A 23,671-nucleotide genomic window follows, 5' to 3' on the forward strand; every position below is an offset into this window, starting at 1 on the left:
TTTTAGTGAACATTTCTCTTAGGTTTTCCCAATTGCTTTTTGGCTAATAACTGATGCTTCCCTATCTTTTGGCCTGCTATCTACTGGGGAATGGCTCTTAAGAGATTCACATACATTCTCTCTAGAGATGGTAGAAATGTTTACTGGATACTTAACGCTCAGATTTTTCTCCAATTCACATCTATCTTTGTAACTGCACTGATTTTTGTACAAAAGCTTAAAAATCTCATACAAATGAGATCAACCCTTTTGTGCTTTATGATCCTATCTTGCCATGAATTTTTCTTTAACCTAAAATTGTGAAAGACCTAAGTTGTTTTCTAATTTTGCTTAAGTGTAGTTTGAAAAAAAATAGGTCATTTATCCATTTAGAATTCATTGTGGCATTTTGATTTTAATCTAAAACCAATTTCCACCAGACTCCATGGTTGGTTTTCCCAGATAGTGCTGGTGAATAGAGGGATTTCCCCTGCAGATTGTGACCTTGTGGGTGGAGCTGGGTGGAACTGCAGGTTTAGCACCCAGGCCTGGAGTCAGGAAGAACGAGTTCAAACTTGGCCTCAGATACTTACTATCTGTGTGACCCTGGACATGTCACCTAACCTCTGTTTGCCTAAGTTGGGTCACCTGTAAAACAGGTATAAAAGTAGTACCCACCTCCCAGGGTTGTTGGAAGGACCAAATGAGATAAACAAGTGCATGGCACAGTGCCTGGCATATATAAAACATTATATGAATGCTATCCGCTATTACAGAGTTCACTGACCTCATGACCCTATTAAGGATACCACCACTTTCTTGTCTACTCTGCTGACACATTTTTCTCTATTTTGTTCAGCACCAGGCTGTTCTGGAAATTACTTTATAGCAGACTATCACATTTGCTAAGGCCAAGACCCCCTCCTTTCTATTCTTTTGGTATGCTTGATCTTTTAATCTTCCAAATGGATTTTAAAATTATTTTATCTACTTCTACAAATAATCCCCCTGGGAAGACTGGTACAGTACGTACAAGTCTGACTCTTTCTCTCTCCAGTTATCTACACTTTTATGGGTCACAACAGCTATGTGTGTGTATTTAAGACCTGTCTTTGTCTAGGTGACTTAACTCCCAGATGTTTCATGTACCTTATCTTAAATGCAATTTTCTTCCTTCCTCTTGTAATCCCTCTTTTAGATGGCTTTGTTTAACTATCCTTTGAGAATGAAAGTACTGTTTGTTGGGCTGTATCTGCTGGGTCAAAATAAATAGTAACAAAAAAGTATGTGATTAAAAAAATAAAGCAATTCTTATCAAGGTATTCAGCAAACCCAAATTTAATGCACATCAGTGCAGGGTAGTACAGTTTTCTGGTCAACGAGTGACCACCAAAGCACACGTCCACACATACACACACGCTGCCCCAACACTGAGGTATCTTTGAACAGCTTTAGTCTGATCAGAAAAACAGTGTCCCCAAGAATTCAGGCAGCTTCGCCTACCGGAACCCACCTAATGGATTCCCTGGCAGCATCACCTGTGGTCTAGGGCCCTTGGCCCTTTCAACGATATATAGAGTCATTGCATGAACCTGATTCAAAGAACACTCAGACCACTCTCCTGGATACCAGCAAGGAAAAGGATTCCTCCAAGGGTATACCCTACCAGGTCCCAGGCCATCTCAGGCCTTGGAAGTCCCTGGAATCCGCCTCTAGTCCTGTCAGGTCAAAGTCAGGACACTCCACAGTTGGCAGAAATAAGGCTTGGACAGTGGCCCCCAAAGATCCTGGGCCTTCAGGACCTATGCTTCTTCTTTCGGTTCTTGTGCCCGGCCTGCGCCCCACGCTGGGCAGCTTTCACCAGGCCCTTAAACTGCCCTTGCATCTTTGCCTTTTTCCTGAAAAGCCAAGCACACATAAACAAGTTCCTCACTCACTGCTGAAAGTCTGTTTGCTCCCTGTCTTCTTCCTTCAATTATCAAGGTCTTCAGAGGCAAGGGCTCATCTCCCACCCTCCTCACCCACCCAGCCCATCTGGTTGCTGGGCCATACCTGTGATTAAGCTTGGCTCTGTTCAGGGGGATGTAGGCGTAGGGGTCAAGGCGACCTTTCTTTTTCACATCGCCTCTTCCTTTCTGCTCAGCCAAAGACAAATAGACATTGGGGGCCAGAGTCAGCCTGTGACCCCTTTTCCAGCCTTGCCTGGACCTCCTGCCCACTTCAGGACTTGGAAGGCACAGACACTGCTTCCCCTACTGCTCAGAATGACCCCTGGGCTTCCAGCTCTCAGCCTGACACACAGGTCCTCTCCCTTCTGTTTGTGTCAGGACTCAAGAGCCTTTTGCCCCCACCCCGGCCTCCCTTCCCTCTTACTCTCCAGCTAAGTAAAACACTTTCAGGAACCCAGACTTGAAGGGTACCCCCTCGCCACCCTTGCACTTTGGCAGTGACTTTTGTCCAAGCAAGGTGATGAGGTCAATGGTGCATGAAGATGAAAGGAATTACAGTCCTCCCTTCTCCTTCTCTAACCTCACTTACCCTGAATCTAGCACCAATGGATGCTGTCCATTAGCAGCTCTTACCTTGGCCTTATAATCAGCCCCAGGCTTCTTGGTTAGTGGGCGGTGGATTCCAGAACCTCCGGCTGGAAAGGGAACAAGAGTATCTTTGACTACAAAGTCAGAGCAGCCGCCTCTCCCCAGATGCTGGATTCAGAAGGAGAAGCCTGCTGAGGGCTCAGCACAAAGAGGACAGCTACTTGGCCCCTAAGAACTAAAGACGAACAAGGAGGCTTGACTGAGGAGCAGACCATGCTTTGTTGACGCAGAACCACCATTTTTACAACCTGCTCTTCTAAACACCAACAAAAGCCAAAAACCCAAATACCTGCCAGTGACCATCATTAAACAGATTCTCTGCCCTTCGAAATTCTGATCAACCCCAGCACTTCATATCTGTACGAAGCCTGGGTATCCAAAGCACAGGATCATCTCTGATCCTCATAACTACTGTGTGGGGTAGGCACAGCTGGTGGTGATTTAGAAGGAAACAACTGTGTGCCAGCCACACAAAGGATGAGGCCCTGGGCCTGGAGTGAGGAGGACCCAAGATTAAACCTGGCCTCAGACACTTAGCAGCTGAGTAACGCTGGGCAAGTCACTTCACCCATCTGCCAGTTTCCTTTTCCTTAAAATAACAATAACAGCACCTACCTCCCAGGCTGCTGTGAGGTAATGAAGGTAATATCTGTAAAGGATTAGCACAGTGCCTGGCACACAGGAGGTGCTTAATAGATGCTTGTTCCCTCCAATCAGAGGGCCTGGGATTGAGTCCCAGCTCTGCCTCTTACTCTGTGGAGAGCATAGAACAAGACCTGCTCCCCTCTCAGGCCCTCCGTTTCACCCAATGATTTATCCTACACCATGGGGTCAGTGGCTCATCCACTTTCTAGAAACTCAGGATTAGTCACCATGCACCACAGCCCAGCCCACAGAATCCCTTTAAAGAGGATCAGACCTCAGTCTGGCACCTGGAAGAAGCTGTGTGGGATCCCAGAATCCTCAATTCCCAAGCCATATGGGATCCCAGAGGTCACCAGGCCAACCCACTCACTTTACAAATGGAGAAAACCAAGGCCCTGAGAAGAAGGGTGACCCATGTAGGGTCAGTGGCAGCAGGGGGCCTGACTCAGCAATCATTTTCTAATGGCTATTCTCAAGCCCTGCTTCGGCTATATCATGAGTTTATTAAGAAACAAGAACCGAACATCCCTAAAATTCTAACTTAAGGTAAAGAGGAAGCAAGACCTGAACAATGACGAACAACAGCACTCTGTACGCTCAGCCACAGCACCTGAGGAACCAGGAGCCAAACAGGGAATGGGCTGAGCTCCTTGTGGCAACCTCACACACTGGGCGTCTCCCTCTAGCGGCATCATGGGAAGGGGATGCCTAGCTGCCCGAAGGTTCATGCCAAGGACGGCAGTTCTCACTCCTAGGAGCTGTACCATGAACAGGACAAGGGTGGTCTGAGAGTGCCATGGTCAGCCTCAGCAGGGATAAGGCTGGACTTGCCTCGCTCTTTCTATCTCGCAGCCCTTCGTCTGTCTCCAATATCTGCACTGACCTTCTCTCACTACCCCTACACAGGTAAGGGGAGCTGTTCTCTTGCCCTTGGACAGAGCAGAGCAGGGTCAAGGTATTCTCACCTTTGTACTGGGCTAGGGGCTCTGGTTCTTCTTCATCACGGTTCTGCCAAAGCTTGAGTTTCCGGGCTTTCTTCTGTGAATACAGAGGAGAATAAGTATGACCAGCACCCACCACAAGAGTCTGTCAACAAACATTTCCTCTGCATTTCTGAGGTGCCAGGCCACGGGCTAAGCACTGGCGATAGAAAGGAAAACCAAAATCCTGCCCTCAAGGAACCCAGAGTCTACTGGGGGACACAGTATGTAAACAACCACATAACATACAAGATCTACACAAAAAAAAGGGGAGGTATCCTTCAGAGATGGGGAGCATGAGGCAGTGGAGAGCCTTTTGAAGACAGCTGCATTCTCTGCCTTGTTCTTAATGGGACAGAGGGCCAACCTCCACCCCCTCTGAAAACACACCAGAACTTTCAGTTTGCCCATCCCTCCTCCCACCAAGTCAGTCGATCTGATGCTAGGCAATGGAAGTGGCAGGGGGTTCAGTGGAATGTGCACTGGATTAGGAGTCAGGGACTCTGGGGTCTGAATCCTGGCACAACTCCACCCTCTTGGCATAGTGGCCTTTGCAGAACTGACAGTCATAAAAGGCTAAGCACACCCATGGCCCCCAACATTTGGAGCTTCCAGACAGTGCTGGCCCACCCCGCTACAGCCAAGTCCAGGCTTCAGAGCAGAGCCTGTGCCTGAGTTTAGGGAGGAAATCCGAGGTGCCCGCATGGCAATGGCAATGACACTCACGCTCAGCACACGCACTTCTTGTCTGAGGTCAGTCAGCTCCTCATCTGCACCTGGGGCCAAAAAACAAGCGGTATCTCAGAGCTGGGGGCTGCCTTGATGTCTCACGGGGCTGCGTGTCCCCCCCTATACTCCTTCCTTCCCTCTCCACTCCCTCCTAATCCAAGGTGAAGAGAAGGGAGGGAGGGAGGGCAGGGACTCTGCTTGGGGGAATGGCTGCTTGGCAGCCACATTCAGGTGATTCAGCTGTGCTGACCACTCCACACACCTTTCGCCCCATCTTCCTCCTCCTGCTCCTCCTCCTCTAGGATGATCAGACGCCCATCTGCACTGAGTTTGAAGTTATGGTCCTTCCTCTTCGGTTTTCCACTGGGCTGTGTGGCTTAAGAGAGAGTGTGTACAGGCGGGGGAGGAGTGAAGACAAACTACAGACATAAGAAGTCTCTTCCCTGACATCATTGACCCCCCCCAGTTGCTCCACCCCCGCAGAGGGGGCTCTGCCCTCTACCCAGGTTAGCTATCAGGAAGGAGAGGCCTTGGTCTACCTGGCAGCGTCTGCCCAGGCCCTGGGAAGTGACGGGGCCATGGCAGGCCAGGCCTCTTCTCCTTACCTAGGACTCGCTGGGACACGTTGGGATCCAGGAAGTTGAGGGGCTCATCTCCACCTCCCTCTTTCAGCCATGCCCTGCTCCTCTGCCGTGCCAGCTTCTGATCCTTGCCCTTGCCTGCCTTCTCATCCTCTTCCTCATCCTCTGAGTCAGCCAAAATCTCTTCAATGCTAGACAGAGGGAAGGAAGGATATGACCCATTCCCTGCCTAAAACTGGTCACAATGTCCTTGGCAAGAGGGCTGGGGCTGGGTGCAGCCTTACCTGTCTCCTCTGACCTGAGGAGAGCCATCTTTGTCTTCCTCCTCCACAGACGCCTGCTGCAAAGCCCGCTGCTTCTTGGCCCGGGCCTCCGCTTTGCGGATATTCACTAAGACTTTGTGGTAGTCCTCAGGGAGCAACCCCTTCACCAGCTCGAATCTAAGGGTGCAAAGGAAGGCAGGTCAGTCACTGTTCAAACCTGGTGCCCTCGAGGAAACAGCTCAGATGCAGAACCTCATCTGCTCCCTTGCCCCCTGAGACATGGGCAGCAAGCCTCGGTTCCACAGTGACAGGGGTTCCATGTTCACCTTACTTCCCCTGCAGCCCCTCTCTGGTCCCTTCTTCCAACCCATCCATCCTTACTGACCCAAACTTGCGGATAAATTTAGTAAACAGGTTTCTGAGCTTCATTCGGAAATGCCGGCGCATGTCATCAGTCAGGCTCCCGATAGCTTCCATCTGTTATGGCAGGAACATGAAGTTACAGTCAGAGCAGCAGTAAGCCAAGAGGCAACCAAGACCACAAGTGGACAGTTCTGAGACACTCATGTTCCTGATTCTCAAACCCTCACCCAGAGACTCTACTAAAGGTGCCTTTTAACCTGCTGTTATAGGCCCATCATTAACAGGCACTACTAAAGACGACCTACTGCCTCAGGGGCTTGGAAGGTACCCCAAGTTCTCTGTCCATTTTCTCTAGCTGAGCACAAGGTCTGCCCCCTCAATGAAGCCTGCCCTGCCTGCCTCGGCCTCCTTGGAGTACCCACTGTGTTTTATGTTCTGTATCACACTGTGCTCATTTCTGCTACAGAATTCTGGTCCTGTGATCCTAAGTCACTTAACTGGCCCTCTGGGCCTGCTATGCTTATCTATAAGATGGCAGGATCAATCTGTTCTGAGCCTAACATTCTGCCATCCTGTGACAACAACGGGCAGTGGTAGAAGGGGACATGAGATGCCCAAAGAAGGCAAGACTGTCCAGGGACCAAATAGAGGATGATTCTTCCAAACCTTCTCCAGCATTAGTGGGTGACAACTACCGCAGCTTCCTGGTGCCAGGGAGAACAGAAGCTGGCCCAAGCGGCCCCTTCAGAGCTTACAGGGAGGCCAGGACCCCAAGGCTTGGTTTGAGGCTTGCCCAAGCTGGATCAGCATGATGCCTGTGCTGGCACTTACCATGAGCTGCAGGTGCCTGGCCAGGTGCGTCATGTCCATAACCAGGAGCACCACCTTTATGAAGCCCAGGGCAGACTTGACCACATCTCGGGTACGGGAGGCCAGCAGCAGGCACACATTTTTCAGTAACTGCTCTATGGTGTCTGTTCCCATCAGACCTACAGCAAAGACCCCCATATACAGGTCAGTGATCCGTTCCCCTCCCCACTCACCACCTCCTCTTCCATGGGGAGAATGGAGATTGGAAAATTTGAACCATCTGGGAGACACAACAGTCAGAAGCCCAACTCACTGAATGAGTTGGAGGGGAGAGAACTTGGTGTTATGCTCCAGAGATCACTGAGGTAGAAACCACATTCTACTCACCCCTGCCCTTTCCTTGCTTTCTTCTGCTCTATCCATCAGTAGCAGTCTATAAAACAGTCCTTACCTTTAAACTCAAAGAGGAGGTGGGTGAGGGCCAGGACACTGCAGCTGATCATGGTGACAGAGCCTGCGAGGCCAGGATAGATCAGGAGCATGTACCTCTGCAAAGCAGCTGCGACAACAGAAAGCAGAGTGCAATCATCTTCCATGTGAGTGTCCACAAACTATCCTCCTTCCTGTTCAGGTGTCCCCATGGACCCAGAGGCAAAACTCTGTGTGAAGGTGTTTTGGCCAAGAAAGCAGCCTCAAGCCTCTACCCTTGGACGCTGTGGGACCAGAGTGAACAGGAAGCTTCCTATTCTTTGTCTTCCATGAGAGCCAAGAGCTCAGGTGAGTTTCCAAGATGACACCCGAGGAAAAGCCAGGATGCTTTTAAGATCCACTCCCAGCTGAGCCGACAGGCCCAGACCCTTTAGAGCTGAACAGGGCCTTGCTCACCTTCCTGATTAGAGTCAAATCGAAGGAAAGCACGTCCCATCTCCACCAGCAACACAAAGGCATTCTTCCGAGCTCCCACTGACACCTCCTTGGTGCACAGAATCACCTGCAGCAGACCCCTACAGGTCAGCCCACGGCCACCACAGCTCTTTGGCCAGTTGGGCCCTGGAGGAGTCCATCGGCGTGTGTCTGGCCTGCTGCTGGGCCACGCTCCAGGGTCACCCCTCCCCACAACTCCTCACTGCCCTACCTCAGGAACCAGGGCAGTGATGAACTCCTCATGTTCCGCAGTCAGTTTCTTTATAATATGGATCAAGCACTTCAAACGGGGCTAGAGGAGAGGAAGGCAAGTGAGGAGAATGCCTGGCTTTGCCCCCAGCTCCTAGACAGTGGCTGGGAGTCTCAACAGGAACTGCCCCAAGTTGGTTTCCTTGTATGGAGTGGCCCTCTGCCCTACCCCTAAGGGCACCCCATCCCTTCCCATCTCTCCCAAAACCCCCAAGTCTCTCACCCTCTTAGCTGGGGAGGCAGTGCTCCGAAGGGAATCCAGGAGGCTTTTCTTCAGGTCTCCCAGGTGGTTCCGAACAAAGCGTTCTCCAGGACCCTCCGGGCTGGCACACACTTCTTCCAGCACCCGGTAGGCCTTTTTCTGCATGGTGTGCTCCTTACTCTTAAGTAGAATGGATGGGCAGGTCAGAAATGGGGAACATTTACCAGTCTGTTCTGATATTCCCCAACTGCTGAACTACATATAACATATGAATAACAGACCATTACTGGATCGTAACTATGGAGTAATGCAGAATAAAGAAAGCAGAACCCAAAAACCTTATGAAATGACTACAACATGAGGAGGAGAAAATGCGGGTCCAATTCAAAGGAGAACATGAGAACCATCCCACCACTAAGGTTCTCCCTTTCTGTTAAGTGACATGGTGCTATCAGCTGCAATCGTACTACCTGGCAGTCTTGTCATTACTGTTCTCAAAAAGTATACTTTTTAGGGGAATTCAGGTGTTGCAAATGTCTATTATGTCAAAATATAGTAATTAAAGGTTGATGAAAAGGCCAATCTTCATGGTGCTTCCATAACACAATCTAATTTTGCTGCTCCCTTCCTTCCCATGGGAACCCCCTTCTCTCTCGAGACACAAGCATGGTCTGAAGGCTCCTATGCCTCCCCTCCTCCCCCAGCATGAATCGGGGGGCTCTGCGCCTCACCCCGCCTGGTCCTGCAGAAGCTCACCTCCAGGTAGGGGCAGATTGTATGATACAGCCTGCTGATAGACGCTTCATCAGCATGAGGTGCCATGGCCACAATCAGGTCAAGGATAGAGTGTCTGTTCAGGCAGGGGAGACACAGTCAGTGTGTAGGTCTAGGGCTAGCTGACATGAAGGCAGAGGAAGAGAAGGAGGCCCCTGGCCAGCCAGCAATTCTCATACTCCAAGGCTCCCTGCCCAGCCTCAGGCTTCTAGCTCCTGGAGGCCTAAGGGAGAAGGTGCATACCCATCAGCCCAACCTGCTTACCTGGTGTAGTCCGAGCTGGCAGGATCAAGCACTTTCTCACTGGCTTTCTCCAGGAAGCCATTCACCAGCTGCAGATCCATAGAGAAATGAAATACTGAGGAGCCAGGCTCCCCATACCCCCCCTCACAGCTCCCAACCTAGCCTTAACCCTGACATGATCTACCTGCAACTGCTTTGAAAGCAGAGCCTAGCCCAGAAATGCCACCAGCATTATCTGGCCACCTGGAGCCCCAAGCTCTGGCAGGGCCCAAATGGGTGAAGATAGCTCTTGACTTCTGAACTGCCTTCACACCACCTCCCCTCAGACATTTCCCCTTTTGTTCCTCCAGCCTGCCCACCCAGGCCTCCAAGGTCCTTCAGACCACACTCACCTCTGTCTCTGTGACAGTGAGGTATGTCTTGATGGTGTCCAGCACAGCTCGCCGGGGAGCAGCGCTCTCTCCATCCGCCAGAGGCTGTCCGTACACATTGAAGAGTATGGGCAGAAAGTTCTTGGCAAAGCGTCTCACCTCAGCACGGTCCATTTCTGCTCCAGAGAACATTCCCAAGCACAAAGAGGGAAAAGGAGGAGCTTCATTAAGCTCCAAGGCCTGTTGGATTGGAGCCCTGGGCCCCCTCCTCCAGAGGGTGACACTGCAGAAATGAGCAAACACCCAGGGCAGGCCAGAAGGCCAGGAACCCCTAATGCTCCTGGAAAGCAGGGGCAGCGCGTTGCACTTCTGGGAAGCTCACTGATTACTCAGATGCCAACACAGGCATGGACCTGTGTGGAGAAGGGCAGAAGGGAGCTGCCTGGGAAGACAGGCTTTCTGGAAAGGACAGGTCAGCCCAAGTCACTGGCTTGAGAGGCAGAAACCATACCTGCCTCACAGCCCTTGGTGATAAGTGTGCGCAACGCCTGGCACACCGTGAGCCGCAGATCTGGGCGCTCGCTGATGGCCGTGCCCAGGGTCCTCGCAATCCCTTTGAAGGAGACAGCCACATCTGTGGGCCTAGTACAGAATCCAGGCAGCAGAGTCCAAATCTGGAGAGGGCAGGAAGAGAAATGGCATCACCCTCAGGAGTGGCTTCTCCTGCTTCCCAAGCCCACAGCCCCAGCCCTGGAGGACCATTTGCACCTCACCTGCCACTGAAGTGTGTCATAGATCTTGGACTCCATTGTCCTCCCCTCCTGGGCCAGTTCTGTAGCTATAGTAGGAAAAACGAGGCTGTGTGATCCCGGCTGACCCTTCCAAGTCCATCAGATAACAAGCCTGCCCCTCAGAGGGAGGGCTGTTACCTCTGCTCCTCAGTGTAGCCGCCAGGGGCAGGAAGTAACTTGTGAAGAAGCCCAGCCGTGTGTTATGGACATGATCACGAATCACAGGAAGCAGCCAACTCCGAGGAAAATCCAGACTCTCTCTGAGGAGAAAGACAGAGTACCCCAACTACATGAAACCAAGACTGACAGGTAGGTGGCAGAAAACACAACAGGGACCAGGCCTCCAAATGAATCTGACATGGCTGGTATCAGGGTTAGTGAACAACACTCTGAACTGAGCAGCGGCACAGAGAGGATTATGGGAAGCCTTTGGGCAGAGATGGGCATCTCCCCTGGCTGGGGGCCCTGCTTCATCACCCTCCCTCACCTCCAGTGCCACACTCACTCAAAGCCATTGATCTCCAAAGGCACAGCTTGAAGTACAGCCTCAGGGCCCATGCTGGTCACTGCGGCCCCCACGGCCTGGTCCAGAGCCAGCTTGTGAGGGAAGTGTGGGGACAAGCGCAAGTCACACAGGGACTGAAGGCACTTGATAAAGAGGAGAAATACAAGGAAGAGACATGTCACAACGGCCACTAAGAGAAGCCTGCTCCAGTAGCCGATAAGAGGGACCCTGCCACGCCTGCTCCTGCTCCCTGCCAGAAGATGACCACCTACACAGCTAAGTCTGCCAGGGACCCTGCTGCCCACCAGCTTCCAAATGGTGTTTTACAGGGAGATTGCCTCCTGGTCACTGGAACGGCCTAGAACAAGGGTAGGGAACCTGCGAGTTCGGGGCCACATGTGGCCTTGGGTGTAGCCTTTCCATGGAATCCAAGTTTTACAGAACAAATACTTTTATCAAGATTCGTTCTGTGAAGTTAAAGGACTGCACTTGAGGTCCTAGAGGGTCACATATGACCTTGAGGCCACAGGTTCCCCACCCCATGATTTCCCAGAGAAGCTGCCCCTGTAAGGAGCCAGGTTCCTATCACTCTTACAGGGTTTTTCTGCAGTTTCCCTAAATTCTGATCCCTATTGGGTAGCCTAGTGGCAGTCAAGGTCCCCAGCCAAGCCAGCTAGGATATCTCCACTACCCAAGGGACTTCCTGAGGATCTCTTCTCTTTTCTGACCCACATCAAAGCCATCAGGTCAGGAATCCAAAGCTAAGACAACCAAGCAGACCTCCTTTATGTTTCTTCTCTCTGTCCTCATTATAAGGACACATGACCCAAGCTCCCCAACTCGAAAGAGAACTAAAACACAGCAGCCCCAAGAGAGCCCTCCCAGCCTGCATCCAACCAACTCACCTTCCTCATTATGAGGTGAGCCTGTTTCCCACAGGCCTCAAAAAAGCCTCGTAGCAGCTGCAACACCAAGTCCCACACTGCGTGAAACTTGTATGTCAGGCCTTCTTCCACAGTCCTGCCAAGGAATAAGCAACTTGTCAGCTAAGGACCAAGTATATCAGGCAAGTGATCAGTAGGTATACAGACACTGCTGGTCTGGCAGGAGTCACAGTGCTCAAGAAATGGAGCAGGAGACACCATCCAAGAGGAAAGCCACAGCCTCCACCCTGGCCCCTCACCTCATGTGTGACCCATTACCTATTCTAGTCTGTATATGGAAATACCCACTTTATTTAAGGTTAAGAATTTTGAAAAATAATAAGGGCTATGTTCTGATTTCCAAAGTCTGTGTCTAGAATGGCTCAGGATCAATGGCTTTCCTGACAGACTGTCTTGCTAAGTGTGGCATCCTTCCTAGAGAAACCAGTCTTAGGTCAGACCATCTGACGGATCAAGTTCAAAAGGAAGAAAGGAGAACACTCAGGAAAAACTTTAATATAAATCAATCTCAGACAAGCCAACTAAATGAATAGCCTATAGGCAGAATTTTGAGGATCCTAAGCCTTGAAATGAAACACACCAAGTATCCCAACGTTCTAAATTTCCTCCCTCTCTTTTGCCAATTTCTGGCCAGGGCAGAAGAAGGAGGAAGGATAGCTGGCATGGCCACATGTTACGTACATTCTCTCTAACACTGGAAAAAGGGAGAGAGATACAGTAAAGGGACAGATCTGTGGCTGGATGGGGCGCTCCTAGAGTAGCCCTGAAGATTCACAGCCAAGACATGCATTGAAAAAAGCTTCTCCATAAAACACCCCTGCACCCTTGGATGACTCCTGTGTTCTCACCTGAACATCTTGGCAACGTACAGTGGGGGCCCGGAGGCAGAAGAGGACACTGAGCCAATATCAGCCATATGGGGAGCGATACACTCTGTGAGAAGCAGCTGGAGAAGAGTCAAGGAGCCGGTCAACAGACATCTGTTACCAATACTGCCAATCCCTGCAACATGCCCACCTTCTCTGAGGGGCGAACCACCCATCTTGATGCTTCCAAGGGGCCCAGCTTAGGCAGAAAGGTCAAGTATGAGTCTGGGCGAGTGACAAGGACAGTATGCAATACCCCTCACCACCCAGCTGTCATCACCCACATCACAGCCATGAACTACACCAATGAGGGCAGAAGGCTCTGAGTTACACTATCACAGACCCCCCTCCCTGGTCAGCAGCTCCCAAGTAAGAATACCTTGAGGCTCTGGGTGGCAGCTGTTGCCACCTGGGCATGGGGTGAAAGAAGACAGTTCATTGCAGCCCTAAAAAATCGAGGTAAATGCCCCATACCAAGGTCCCGCTGCAACCTGAAAAGACAAAATTTCAATGTTTCTGGGCCCCAAAGGCCTATGAGACTGAAACCAGCAGTTCCTTAGCAAGCAAAAAAATCAGAGCACTAGAAGAAAACTCAAAAAAGTTTTCTAATCTAATCCCCTTTCTTTCTTCTCCTCTTCTGTTGAACACTTCTAAAAAATTCTCATTTCCAGCACATTTTCTTAAGGATGGAAATGGAGAGTAATGTCAAATCATAGAACTCTGACACCTAAAAGGGACCTTTCCTTTCCCAAAGACGAGGAAACAGTGATGTCCACAGAGCAAGTGACTTTTTCGTCAAAGGGCCCACACTCCTGGGCTGGCACGTGCAGGTGCACAACACCACCTAGATCTTTCCCCACTCCCCTGTCCTAAGCTGACTCTCCATTTCCTCAAGAGATTTAATGGGCAAGACACGTGATACAGACAAAACAAGATCTGGCAATCTGCCTCTTCTACTTCAACTGCTGGAAAACACTTAGTTTTCATTTCAGGAGAAGGCTCTAGCTTCAGTTCACCTGACTTTTCTGCAAACTCGCCACCCCCCACCTCTCTCCAGAGGAAGCATGCCTGGAGAGAGGCCCCCACGCCTACCTGACCAGGTTAGCATGGGCCTTCTCCATAACCATAAGCCAGGCGAGCAGGGGCTGTAAGTCATTCTCGCTGGGAATGTAGTCATACAGGGCCTAGAGACAGCAAGATGAGGTTTCATAAAATCAGGGCAAAAAGCCTATGAGCCCAAATTCAATACGAGTAGGTGAATGGCCACACCAAACTAATCAATCCTCCTCCCCAAGTCTCCAGTTGCCAATTTCAAGTGTGGGTGTGAACCAAAGCAGACCCAAGGGCCTGCTGAAGGCAACCTGGGCCTATTCTAGACCTGTTCTTCTAGGTCTGGTCAGGTACCAACTGGCCACTGAACACAGAGGGTTCGTAATTAGGTTGCACAAATGTTAATCTCAGGAAACCAACCACAAATCTGAATAATACTAGTAAATCGCATTTACTTATCCATTTAAAGTGTTTCCATTAAAAAGCATAACTTTAAATTTTGTCTTGCTTTGGAAAATGAAACTTTACTTTAAAAAGTTTGTATGCACACGTGACCAGATACACTGAGGGAACTCCTCTAAGTGAGAACTCTTGGGCTCTAACCCTTGGTATGGTCAAAATTTAATGTTGCCACAACTTCTCAGAAGTTCTTTTGGGTTCTTCTGGCTACTGAAGTGTTTTTAAATGAAAGTTGTGCCCCTTCCTACTTTGTAAGCCATAATAAATTCTATGAGGCAGTGACTGTAGATTCACATTCAGGAAGATCACTGGCATTTTCTCATTTCAGGTGAAGGCCTCATAACCAGGCTGGATGCTCTGTTTCCTTAGTAAAACTTGCTGCCCACGCTTTTCCCTCAAAGGTTCTTTCTGGTCATCTGACAACACCAGTTTCCCTCATACCACAAGACTGGCCTTGACTATTTCAAGGACACCCTGTACCTTCTCTGGTCTAGGAGACAGTGCCCCCTTCCCCTCCTCAAGAAGGCAAGGAATGGTTTGTGCAGCCTTGTCTGCCAGCCTTTGCCTGGATGTCAGGGCCAGTCAAGTGTGCCTTTCATTCTTCTGGGCTGGCAGCCCCTCCACCCTCTAGAGCAAGCCATTCCTCTCAATGACACTAGCTGCTAGGCAAGCCCTCCTTCTCTGCATAACTCTTTTGGAGTGACAGTGCTGCCATCACCCTCCTCACCTAGCCCACTCCTCAAAGGTAACAACCCAAGACCAAAACCACCTCCCCCAAGCCTCACCGTGATAATTTGAGCATTGAGTTCCGCTGAAAGGGTGCCAGGACTGGGTTTGGCATGGAAGAGACTGTGAAAAGCTTGCATGGCACAGGCAGTCACCAACTGGGGAGGACATACAGGCTCAGTCTCCAATAGTCAGGGACTATTGAGAAACAGGCAATACAGAAAAGTGAGGGGTGGGCTGGCAAGCAGAGCCCAGGCACTGATCCAGGACCTCATTACCAACTAGAGTCACATTCAGGCCAAGAACAAAGAATTAGGGCACATCAACGGGACCAGTGCCCTGGACATCTCTCCCCCCTCTCCCCCACTGTTTTCTTCAGAGATATAGGAAGTCACTATAAAATCATGCAGTTGTGTGACAGGGCCATTTTATGGCATTCTGCCATCACAAGCCTGACTGCCCATAATCTCAGGTCTCAGATTAAGAGATGAGAGAAATCAGCTTGAATTCAATAATCAGAAGTGAGGGGAGGCCTCAGGGTAGTTGAGTCTGCACACCACTGTAAGCAGGAGTGTTTCCTTCACTCTGACTGAAGCAGAATCGCCTAATCTCAGACCTGAAAGGAACCCAGAGATGCCAGATAAGAACTACTCCTCTGCATCCCACACAGTGGCCACGGAGCCTTTGCCGAGTCACCTCTAAATGACCTAACTCTGGTCCCCTGCTACCTGTACCCATCACTGAGCTCCTCTCACTGAGGTCAAAAGGAAGTCTAATTCCTTTCCACAATTCAAACACTTGAATATGGCCCTCCCATCCCACCAGCATCTCTTCCGTCTCCAGGGCAACACCCCCAGATTTCTTCCAGCTGAACCTTCTCTGGTACAACTTTCAAGGTCCTTTACCATTAGTGGTAAAGAAATCTTGGACAAGAAGCCAAAGACCAGAACCAGGGGCTCCTGAGGGAACACCGTCTGCCCAGTTCTTCTGGCACCCTCGTGAACCCCTGATCTGGCCCACCTTGGCCGGGAGTCCTCATCTTACCACATGGCTAAGAGTCATGACCCTCAGCAATGTCTCACTGCAACTCTTCACCATGCCCACCGGGAAACACGGCAGCAGCTCAGTGAGCAAGGTAAGCACATGCAGGGTCGTGGTGGCCTCTTTGGAGCCTGGAAGAGAAGTAGAAGAATGAAGAGTTCCTCCCCTCACACCCCTACTCTCTTTCTATTTCTGCTTGGATCACTCTTCTCTGGTTCCCTGAACCCAAGCAGACAGATGAGACAAGTTGCCAGGGATGGGACTGCCTTCTTGCCCCCTTAGCTCCTAAGGCCCCCTGGAAGTCACATGGGCTTTCCTAGATTTGGCTGCTCTACCTCCAGACTTCTCAATCTCCTGGATACAGAACTTGGCAGTGGAGGGGGCAGCTGGGTGATGGGTGGGGGGCTTATCTCCAAAGAGGAACTCGCTGCCCTTGATGACAGAGCACACCCCATGCTGGGCTGCCTTCCGGACCTGGGAAACAATAACAGGGTAGAGGAAGCCAGGTTAGTACCCAACTGGCACCCTAAAGGGGCACTATCAACCAACAGGGATCTGAGAGTTTCTTTAGGTGTCCTGCACTGCGCTTTATGGGGAAGGCTAAGGAACACATGGTCCTTTCCTTCAAGGAGTTGACAATCCATTGGGAGAGTGAAAAATATCATTTATAAATTTTAAGAGAAGACATTCGCAGGATATGCTGTTATTGTAAATATAAAAGGGATTCAGGGAAGGTGCTCTAAGATCTAGAGTCTTTTCAGCAAAGACACTATCCATGAATCCTTGGGAAAACCCTGTAGATACCTACAATGTCCCCAATGAACACCTTCTCAGTTTTCATACCTCCCAGGTTTCAAGTGGGACTGGTACTTTGTGCATCCCTGGAGACTGCCTGGGTTATGCAATGAGACATGTTTGCCAGGGATTTTGGTTCCATGTTATAACATGTTAAACTGTCTTACAGTTTAAAAAAAGGGAAAAAAATCAGCTCAATTAAATATGACCCTTGAAGGAGTCAATCAAGATAAAGGAGAAGAATCCTCTACCACCCCCAATTACAGCCAGATTCACTCCCAAACACCCAGACTCAAGCATTTTGGAGATCAGTGAGCAATGAGTGAATTTCCACACTGTCTCATACCCGCCCAGAGGCTCACCTTGGGTTTGGCATGAACGGCAAAGCTTAACAGCCCATGATAAACCTGTAGAGTAACAGGGTAGCTCCAGGCTGTCAGGTCTTGCTTTCGTAGAAGGGTGGCCAGGCAGGACAGGACCTTGGAAAGACACAGCAACATTAGTATCACCTGCCCAGATGCTACACAATGAAGAATGGGTAGCCCACAGGGAAGAACATCCCAATCCACAAACAAAGTCCTGCTCCAAGGCTCTTGAGAGAACCTGAGTAGGAAAAGAATCTCAAAGCCTTCTTTCTCAGACAAACAAAGGATATGAATCCCCCTTCTAAACTGCACACCCCAACTCCACTTCCGTATTGTACAGCCTCCCTCTGCTATTTCCTCAAAAGCAAAATCCCCTCCACAGAATGAATGGAAGCAGGAAAAATCACCCATCGGAGCACTGCTGTGGAACCAGAGCTGGCCTGAGCTGACAGAACATCCATAAAGGCTTTGGAGGTATCAGAGAACTTCTTAATGAGCACAGGGCTGGGAACCCTATGGAAAAGAGAGCACAGAACAGTGAACAAGCCTTAGTTGATCCCTCTACCACTCTAATATCCACTCTATTTATAACCCTTATAAAAATATACCTAACACCAATAAAATCAACTAAATTTTATTAATAACTACCTATGTTTAAATAAATTAATTTCACTGGATAAAGTATAACAATTTTTCAGTCACTCCCTTAAATGCCCACTGGATCCTGGCTTATCCATCATCAATTTTTCTTCTCATACACTTAGAATCAGTGTGGATTCCCCTCACTTCGAAACACTCAAGTTCTTCCCCTATTTCTTCAATTCCTCATATTTGTGAGTCTTAATTGAATTATAGCAGTTCATTACATTTGTGTACCACAATTTATTTAACTATTCCCTTACTGCTAGCCATTTAACTGATTTCTAGTCTTTGTAATTACATATAATGCTACTAGGAATACTGAACAAAACTTGCTTTCTCTCTTTTTTTGCCTTTTGGTAAATTTTGATGCATATTCCCCAGACTGGACTTATTAAGTCAAGTGGTGTGAGGTATGATTATTTTTGTAACTTTTACTGTGTACTAACAGACTTCTCTACAAAAAGATTCTGTGCACTTTCAATTCCACCAGCAGTAAATGACTAGGCCTGTTTTTTCCATGCTGCCACCAGCACTGAGCTGTGTCAGTTTTCATGATTTTTGCCAATTTGTTGAGGTACAAGGTACTCAACAGTTGTTTAGATTTGTATCTTCTTTGATTATTAGTGAAAATGAGTGGTCTTTTGAGCCATTAATAACAATCTATTTCCTCTTTTAAAAACTGTCTATTCATATCCTTTGGTCATTTAATCAAGCTGTACTCAGAGTTACTGCAATGCCTTTTCCACTTCCTTAAATTTTAGGTGTCAGGTTTTTAATCAGTCATATTTTTCTACATGTATCTTCCTCAGCATTTTCTTTAATTAGGTTTTTTATGTTGCACACAAATTTTATATTGTCAAATACGTCAATCTTGTTCCTAATTCTTTCAGTTTGCTGAAATAAAAAAACACCTCCTCTCCACAACTAAAGTCATTATCTCATTCAATTTCAATTCATTTTCTGTTTGTCTATTATCCAGCTGGAAATCACTGGGACAAATGGTAATCACTTTCCCACCTAAATGCCAATTATTTCCCCAAGGACATTTGTTAGCTATTTTTCATTTTCCTTCTGTTATTCCCTATGTGTTTATCAAACCATTCACCTTGTATATAATATTTAACTGGATGCCTGGCACATCTGTTCTATTCCAGAGAGCTATTTCTGCTTTATTGTCTAATACCAGGTAATTCTGACGATCACCTCCAGGCCCAATTCTTCACTTAACTTTAGGATCCTTCATGGTATCAAAACTTCATACTTCGCTATTCTTCCCCCCATGCTACAGCAGCCTCATTTTTGGGAACCCAATCTTCACCCAAGTTACTGATATCCAACGTTCCTCAGCCTGGAGTTCTTGTCATTCTGGGCTCAATATTGTGATATGAAAAGTCTTCCTCATTCCATCTCTGTCTTTGGCTTCTAGAAATCTGGGGGTTAGGAAAGGACCCTGTACTTACCGCTTCAAAACCAGATTCAGCAAATAAACCACAGCAGCGAGAGATTCTGTTGACTCCACGGCTTCCATTGTGGTCATCTGAGAACAGATCAAGGATAAAGTGAACAGAAGCCTGGCCTACTGGATGAATAGCTTATTATGGCATGTGTGTGCATATAGGGGAGGTAGAGTATATGGAGAAGAGAAGGCCATCACGTGCCCCAGGGGTAACATTTACTAGTCCTTATTCTTGAGAGCTCCAGGGCCTAGTGGCACCCAAGATTTCAGGAAGAGAGAATATGGCAATTTTTACATAACCTGGCAAATACCAGAAAAGTCACTGGACAATGCTGCCCTTCTTTGTTCTTATATCTCAAGATTAACACTAGGCTACAACTTTCACACCTGTTCTGTTAAGGAGTATGTGGGACACAGCTAGGGTTCAAACTACAGATAGGGCTTCTATTCGATTAACTCCCCAACTCACCAGTGCAGCAAAATACTCTGTTTCAGTCTCCTTTCCTCCCTGGGAACGGATCACTTCTGTGACAGCAGCCAGGACTGCACAGATCTAAGAGAAGGAGAAGGGATCTGTAAATTAGAAACCATCATCTCACCAAAAACACTTCCCTCCTCTCTCCTGGACAAACTAATTCTTTTTCCTTTCTAAAAGTATATTTTCCCCCAATAACATGACAAGACAATTTTTAGCATTCATTCTAACAAAATTCTAAGTTCCAAATTTTTCTCCCTCCCTGTCCCCTTCTAAAAATGGGAAGTAATTTGATATAGGATATACATGTGCTATCATGTAAAACATCTCCATATTAGTCACAATTGTGAAAGAAGTAACAGATCAAAAGCAAAAAAACCAAAAAAATAAAGTGAAAAAAATATGCTTCAATCTGCATTCAGAATCCATCAGGTCTTTATCTGGATGAGGACAGCATTTTCCTTCATGAGTCCTTTGTACCTGTCTTGGATCACTGTGTTGCTGAGAAGAGCTGTCATTTAAGATGGTTTCCTGGTTCTGCTGATTTCACTTTGCATCACTTTGTACAAGTCTTTCCAGGTTTTTCTGAAATCTGCCTGCTCATCATTTCGTACTGCATAATGGTATTCCAGTCACATACCATAGCTTGTTCAGACACTCCCCAATTGATGGGCATCTCCTCAATTTCCAATATTTTGCCACTACAAAAGGGCCACTATAAATATTTTTGTATATGTTGGTCCTTTCCCCTTTTTTTAATGATCTCTTTGGGACACATACTTAGTAGTGGATCAAAGGGTATTCATGTTTGGTTGCCCTTTGTAGTTCCAAATTGCTCTCCAGAATGGCTGGATCAGTTTTCAACTCCACCAAGAGTTCACCAGTGCTAGACAAATTAATTTGTAACCAAAGCCGAATAAAATCAGTTGATATCAAGACCTGAAGTTGAGTTTGAGAAACCAAACAAACTAACTTCACACGTCATACTGAAACACAGATCCTAAGAGGGCCTACAACTCATACCTCCTTATGAGCAGCCGAGCTGGACTCCCAAAAACGCTGCACCTTGCTGAAGGTGACGTTGGTACAGTCAGAAAGGCCACTCAGGAAGGTGCCTGAAGATTTCTCAGAGAGCACTGAGCCAGCTTCATTCTCCATGAGGGATTGAGTTTTCTCTTCCCTAGCCAAGGGCAGAGGCCCAGCTTGCAGCTCATTATGCAATTTAAGGGCATCGACGGTTAGATCGCTTTTTTCTGAGAAGAGGAAAAGGGTTAATCTTTATAGAGAGAGGTCATTGACTTTCTTTAATCCCTGCCTCTCTATATTCAGGTCTCTCATCCTAAAAATAATTTTTTTTTCCCTTCAACCATGCCATTGTCCCCCCAAGTCACTGGGTTTTTCCTCTTCACCAAACTCTTTCCAAGTATGGCTCCATTTGCTCTCTCTGTTTCCTTACTATTTATTTCTTCACCCCTGCAACCTGACTTCTATCACCACTGTCCTACTGAAACAGCTCTCAAGTCACTAATGAAACAAAATCCAACTACTTCCTCCAATTATCATCTTTCTAAAGGTCTCAGTGGCATCTTACTCTGCTCAACAACCCTTCCTGACATTTGATTTGATTGTTCCTCTCCCAACTGGCTCCTTTCTTCCCAGATATACTAAATGCCACCGATGCTCCCCATTTCTTTTTATACTCTCTCCTCCTTCAGCAATCCAATCCAATCTGCTGCCTTCAATAACCACTTCTATCCAGCTACATTTCCATCCCCATCCTCTCCTGCATCCTGCTTTTATAACATTTTCCATTTGGAAGTCCCACATACAATTCCTGTTAATAAGGGCATCATGATCCTTTAAGCCACCTAGGTTCCAAATCTAGGAATTATCCTTGAATTTCCCCCCTCTCACCACCTACATTCAATCAAGTCACCAAGTCTTGGCTAGTTTACCTCTACAGCATCTTTTGTATGTGTCCCCCCTCTCACCTGGTCACTTCTTGCTTTTGCTCTGGGAATAGTAATGAAATCAACTCTACCATGCACAGAAAGGATGCTTCGAACAATCATTCTATGGCTCCACTCAGCAGCCCTGCTCAAAACATCCCTCCTAGGCCCACTTCCCTATCTATGATATCTTCCCCTATTGTAATGTAACAGGAATTGTGTTGTTTTCATACCTTTCACAGGATTTCCTTCTAGCTAGAATGTATTGATTACTTCCTTACTTAGAAGGTGCAACTTCCTTCAAGACTGCATCTTTTATAGCAGGCCCTCCAGCTGTTAGTTCTTCCCCCAGAAGTTACTTTGTACAGATAGTCCTTATTTACTCCTCAACCTACATCCCAGAAAGTAAATTCTTTGAGGGCAGGGACTATACTCTGTGTTTGCTGAAAGCCTAACACCTAAATCTAGCTAAATGAATGACTGGTACAATTATTTCTACCATCACCCAAGCTAAAAATTTACCTTCAAGGTATCTTTAGCTCTTCTCTCTCCTATCCTTAATTCAGGAGTTCTTAATCTGAAGTCCATAAATTTATTTTTAAAAAGTATTGTGATAATTGTATTTTATGTAACTGGTTTCCTTTGTATTTTACTCATTAAAAAAATGCTATTGGGCTTCATCAAACTGCCAATGAGGTTGACATGAAACACACACCCAAAGTTCAGAACCATGGCCCTGACCAGTTGCCAGAATCCTGTCAATTCTACGTCTACATTTTCTCTCCCCATTAGTAGCTTAACATGTCCCTACCCTATGCTTCATTCAAACTGATGGCTCCAAAACTTCCAAGCTTTTCCACAGGAACGGAGGCACTTTCCCCATTTCCATCTGGCCCAAATGCCACCCTCTCTCCCAATACCACTCAACTGCCACATTAGTGTCTCTAGCCTTCTCTCACACATGTTCTCTCCTTTGTTGGCCAAACATTTTCCTGCTTCCGTGCCTTTGCTTGTCTCCAAAGCTGAAAATGCCCTCTCTCCCTCCCCATCTTCCTTTGTTGAATCCAGCTGGGAATGAGACTCAAAAATTCCCCCGTCAGTGACAACCCTAAGCACCAGCAGTAATCCGTAAGACTTCTACTGCGAAAAAAAATTGACTTTTTTAAAAGTCCTCCTTAAATCTCACAGGTTCAAGAGTGACTCTTGCTTTTCCCACTCCCCCTCCTCCCTGGATCCCACAGGCCACTCAGCCTCACGAGGCCCGCAATCTCTGTCCAAACATGCTCCCAGGACACCAAGGCCTGACTCCTAGGGCACTCCTCGGCCCTCCTCGGGTCAAAGACCCCCCAGGGCGCGCTGACGCCTACGGCCCCTTCTCAGGACAGCTTTTTAAAGCGCAAAATGAACAACACGATTACTACGGACACCAGTTATACAGGAACATACGAAGAAGCATAAGGGGGGAAGTTCCTGGACTCCCCGCATTCCCTTCTCGGACCCCACGGGGGGAGGAGTTAAGGGCCCTAGTCCCGGAGCCCCTTCAGGCCCCGCCCCAACGCAGGCCCCCAGCCTCCAGGCCCCCGCCCACCCGCGGCCAACTCTGGACACCCATCCCCTCTCCCCAGGCCCCGGCCCGGGCCGGCGCTACCTGAGGGCCGGCTGAAGAAGCGGCTGCGCGCGGCCTGCCGGTGCCGCCGACCTTCGGGATTGGAATCGCTGCTGTGTCCCTTCTTCCAGCGCTTCAGCTTGGTGGAGGCGCCCGACGGCAGCTTCCCCGACCGCCCCATGGCTGGGGGCCCACGGCGGTAGCAGCTCCTGACGCCGCGGCGTTCGCCAAAGCCCCCGGCACGCACAGCACCCACGTGCGGCTCCGAGCGCCTCACTTCCGCTTCCGGCC

At 48.4% G+C, this 23,671-nt stretch overlaps 1 protein-coding gene across 1 annotated transcript; it reads right to left on the minus strand.

Moving 5' to 3' along the window:
* Positions 1-1,301: 1,301 nt before the first annotated feature.
* On the minus strand, positions 1,302-23,662 carry RRP12 (ribosomal RNA processing 12 homolog). Its single transcript, XM_072626589.1, has 34 exons — positions 23,423-23,662; positions 20,849-21,078; positions 19,820-19,903; positions 19,355-19,431; positions 17,660-17,765; positions 17,250-17,366; positions 16,428-16,566; positions 16,096-16,223; positions 15,111-15,209; positions 13,909-14,000; positions 13,196-13,307; positions 12,799-12,896; positions 11,912-12,026; positions 11,007-11,149; positions 10,640-10,761; positions 10,484-10,548; positions 10,222-10,384; positions 9,732-9,886; positions 9,361-9,428; positions 9,079-9,172; positions 8,344-8,502; positions 8,083-8,163; positions 7,833-7,938; positions 7,399-7,506; positions 6,969-7,126; positions 6,160-6,251; positions 5,796-5,951; positions 5,536-5,702; positions 5,193-5,306; positions 4,928-4,977; positions 4,187-4,259; positions 2,562-2,623; positions 2,032-2,114; positions 1,302-1,877 (listed from the first exon to the last, which is right to left on the minus strand). Exons 1-34 carry the CDS (start codon positions 23,559-23,561, stop codon positions 1,775-1,777), a joined length of 3,858 nt encoding a protein of 1,285 aa, XP_072482690.1. The 5' UTR covers positions 23,562-23,662; the 3' UTR covers positions 1,302-1,774.
* Positions 23,663-23,671: the final 9 nt, after the last annotated feature.

Source organism: Notamacropus eugenii, chromosome 1, assembly GCF_028372415.1.
Source record: "Notamacropus eugenii isolate mMacEug1 chromosome 1, mMacEug1.pri_v2, whole genome shotgun sequence".
Classification (NCBI taxonomy): domain Eukaryota; kingdom Metazoa; phylum Chordata; class Mammalia; order Diprotodontia; family Macropodidae; genus Notamacropus; species Notamacropus eugenii.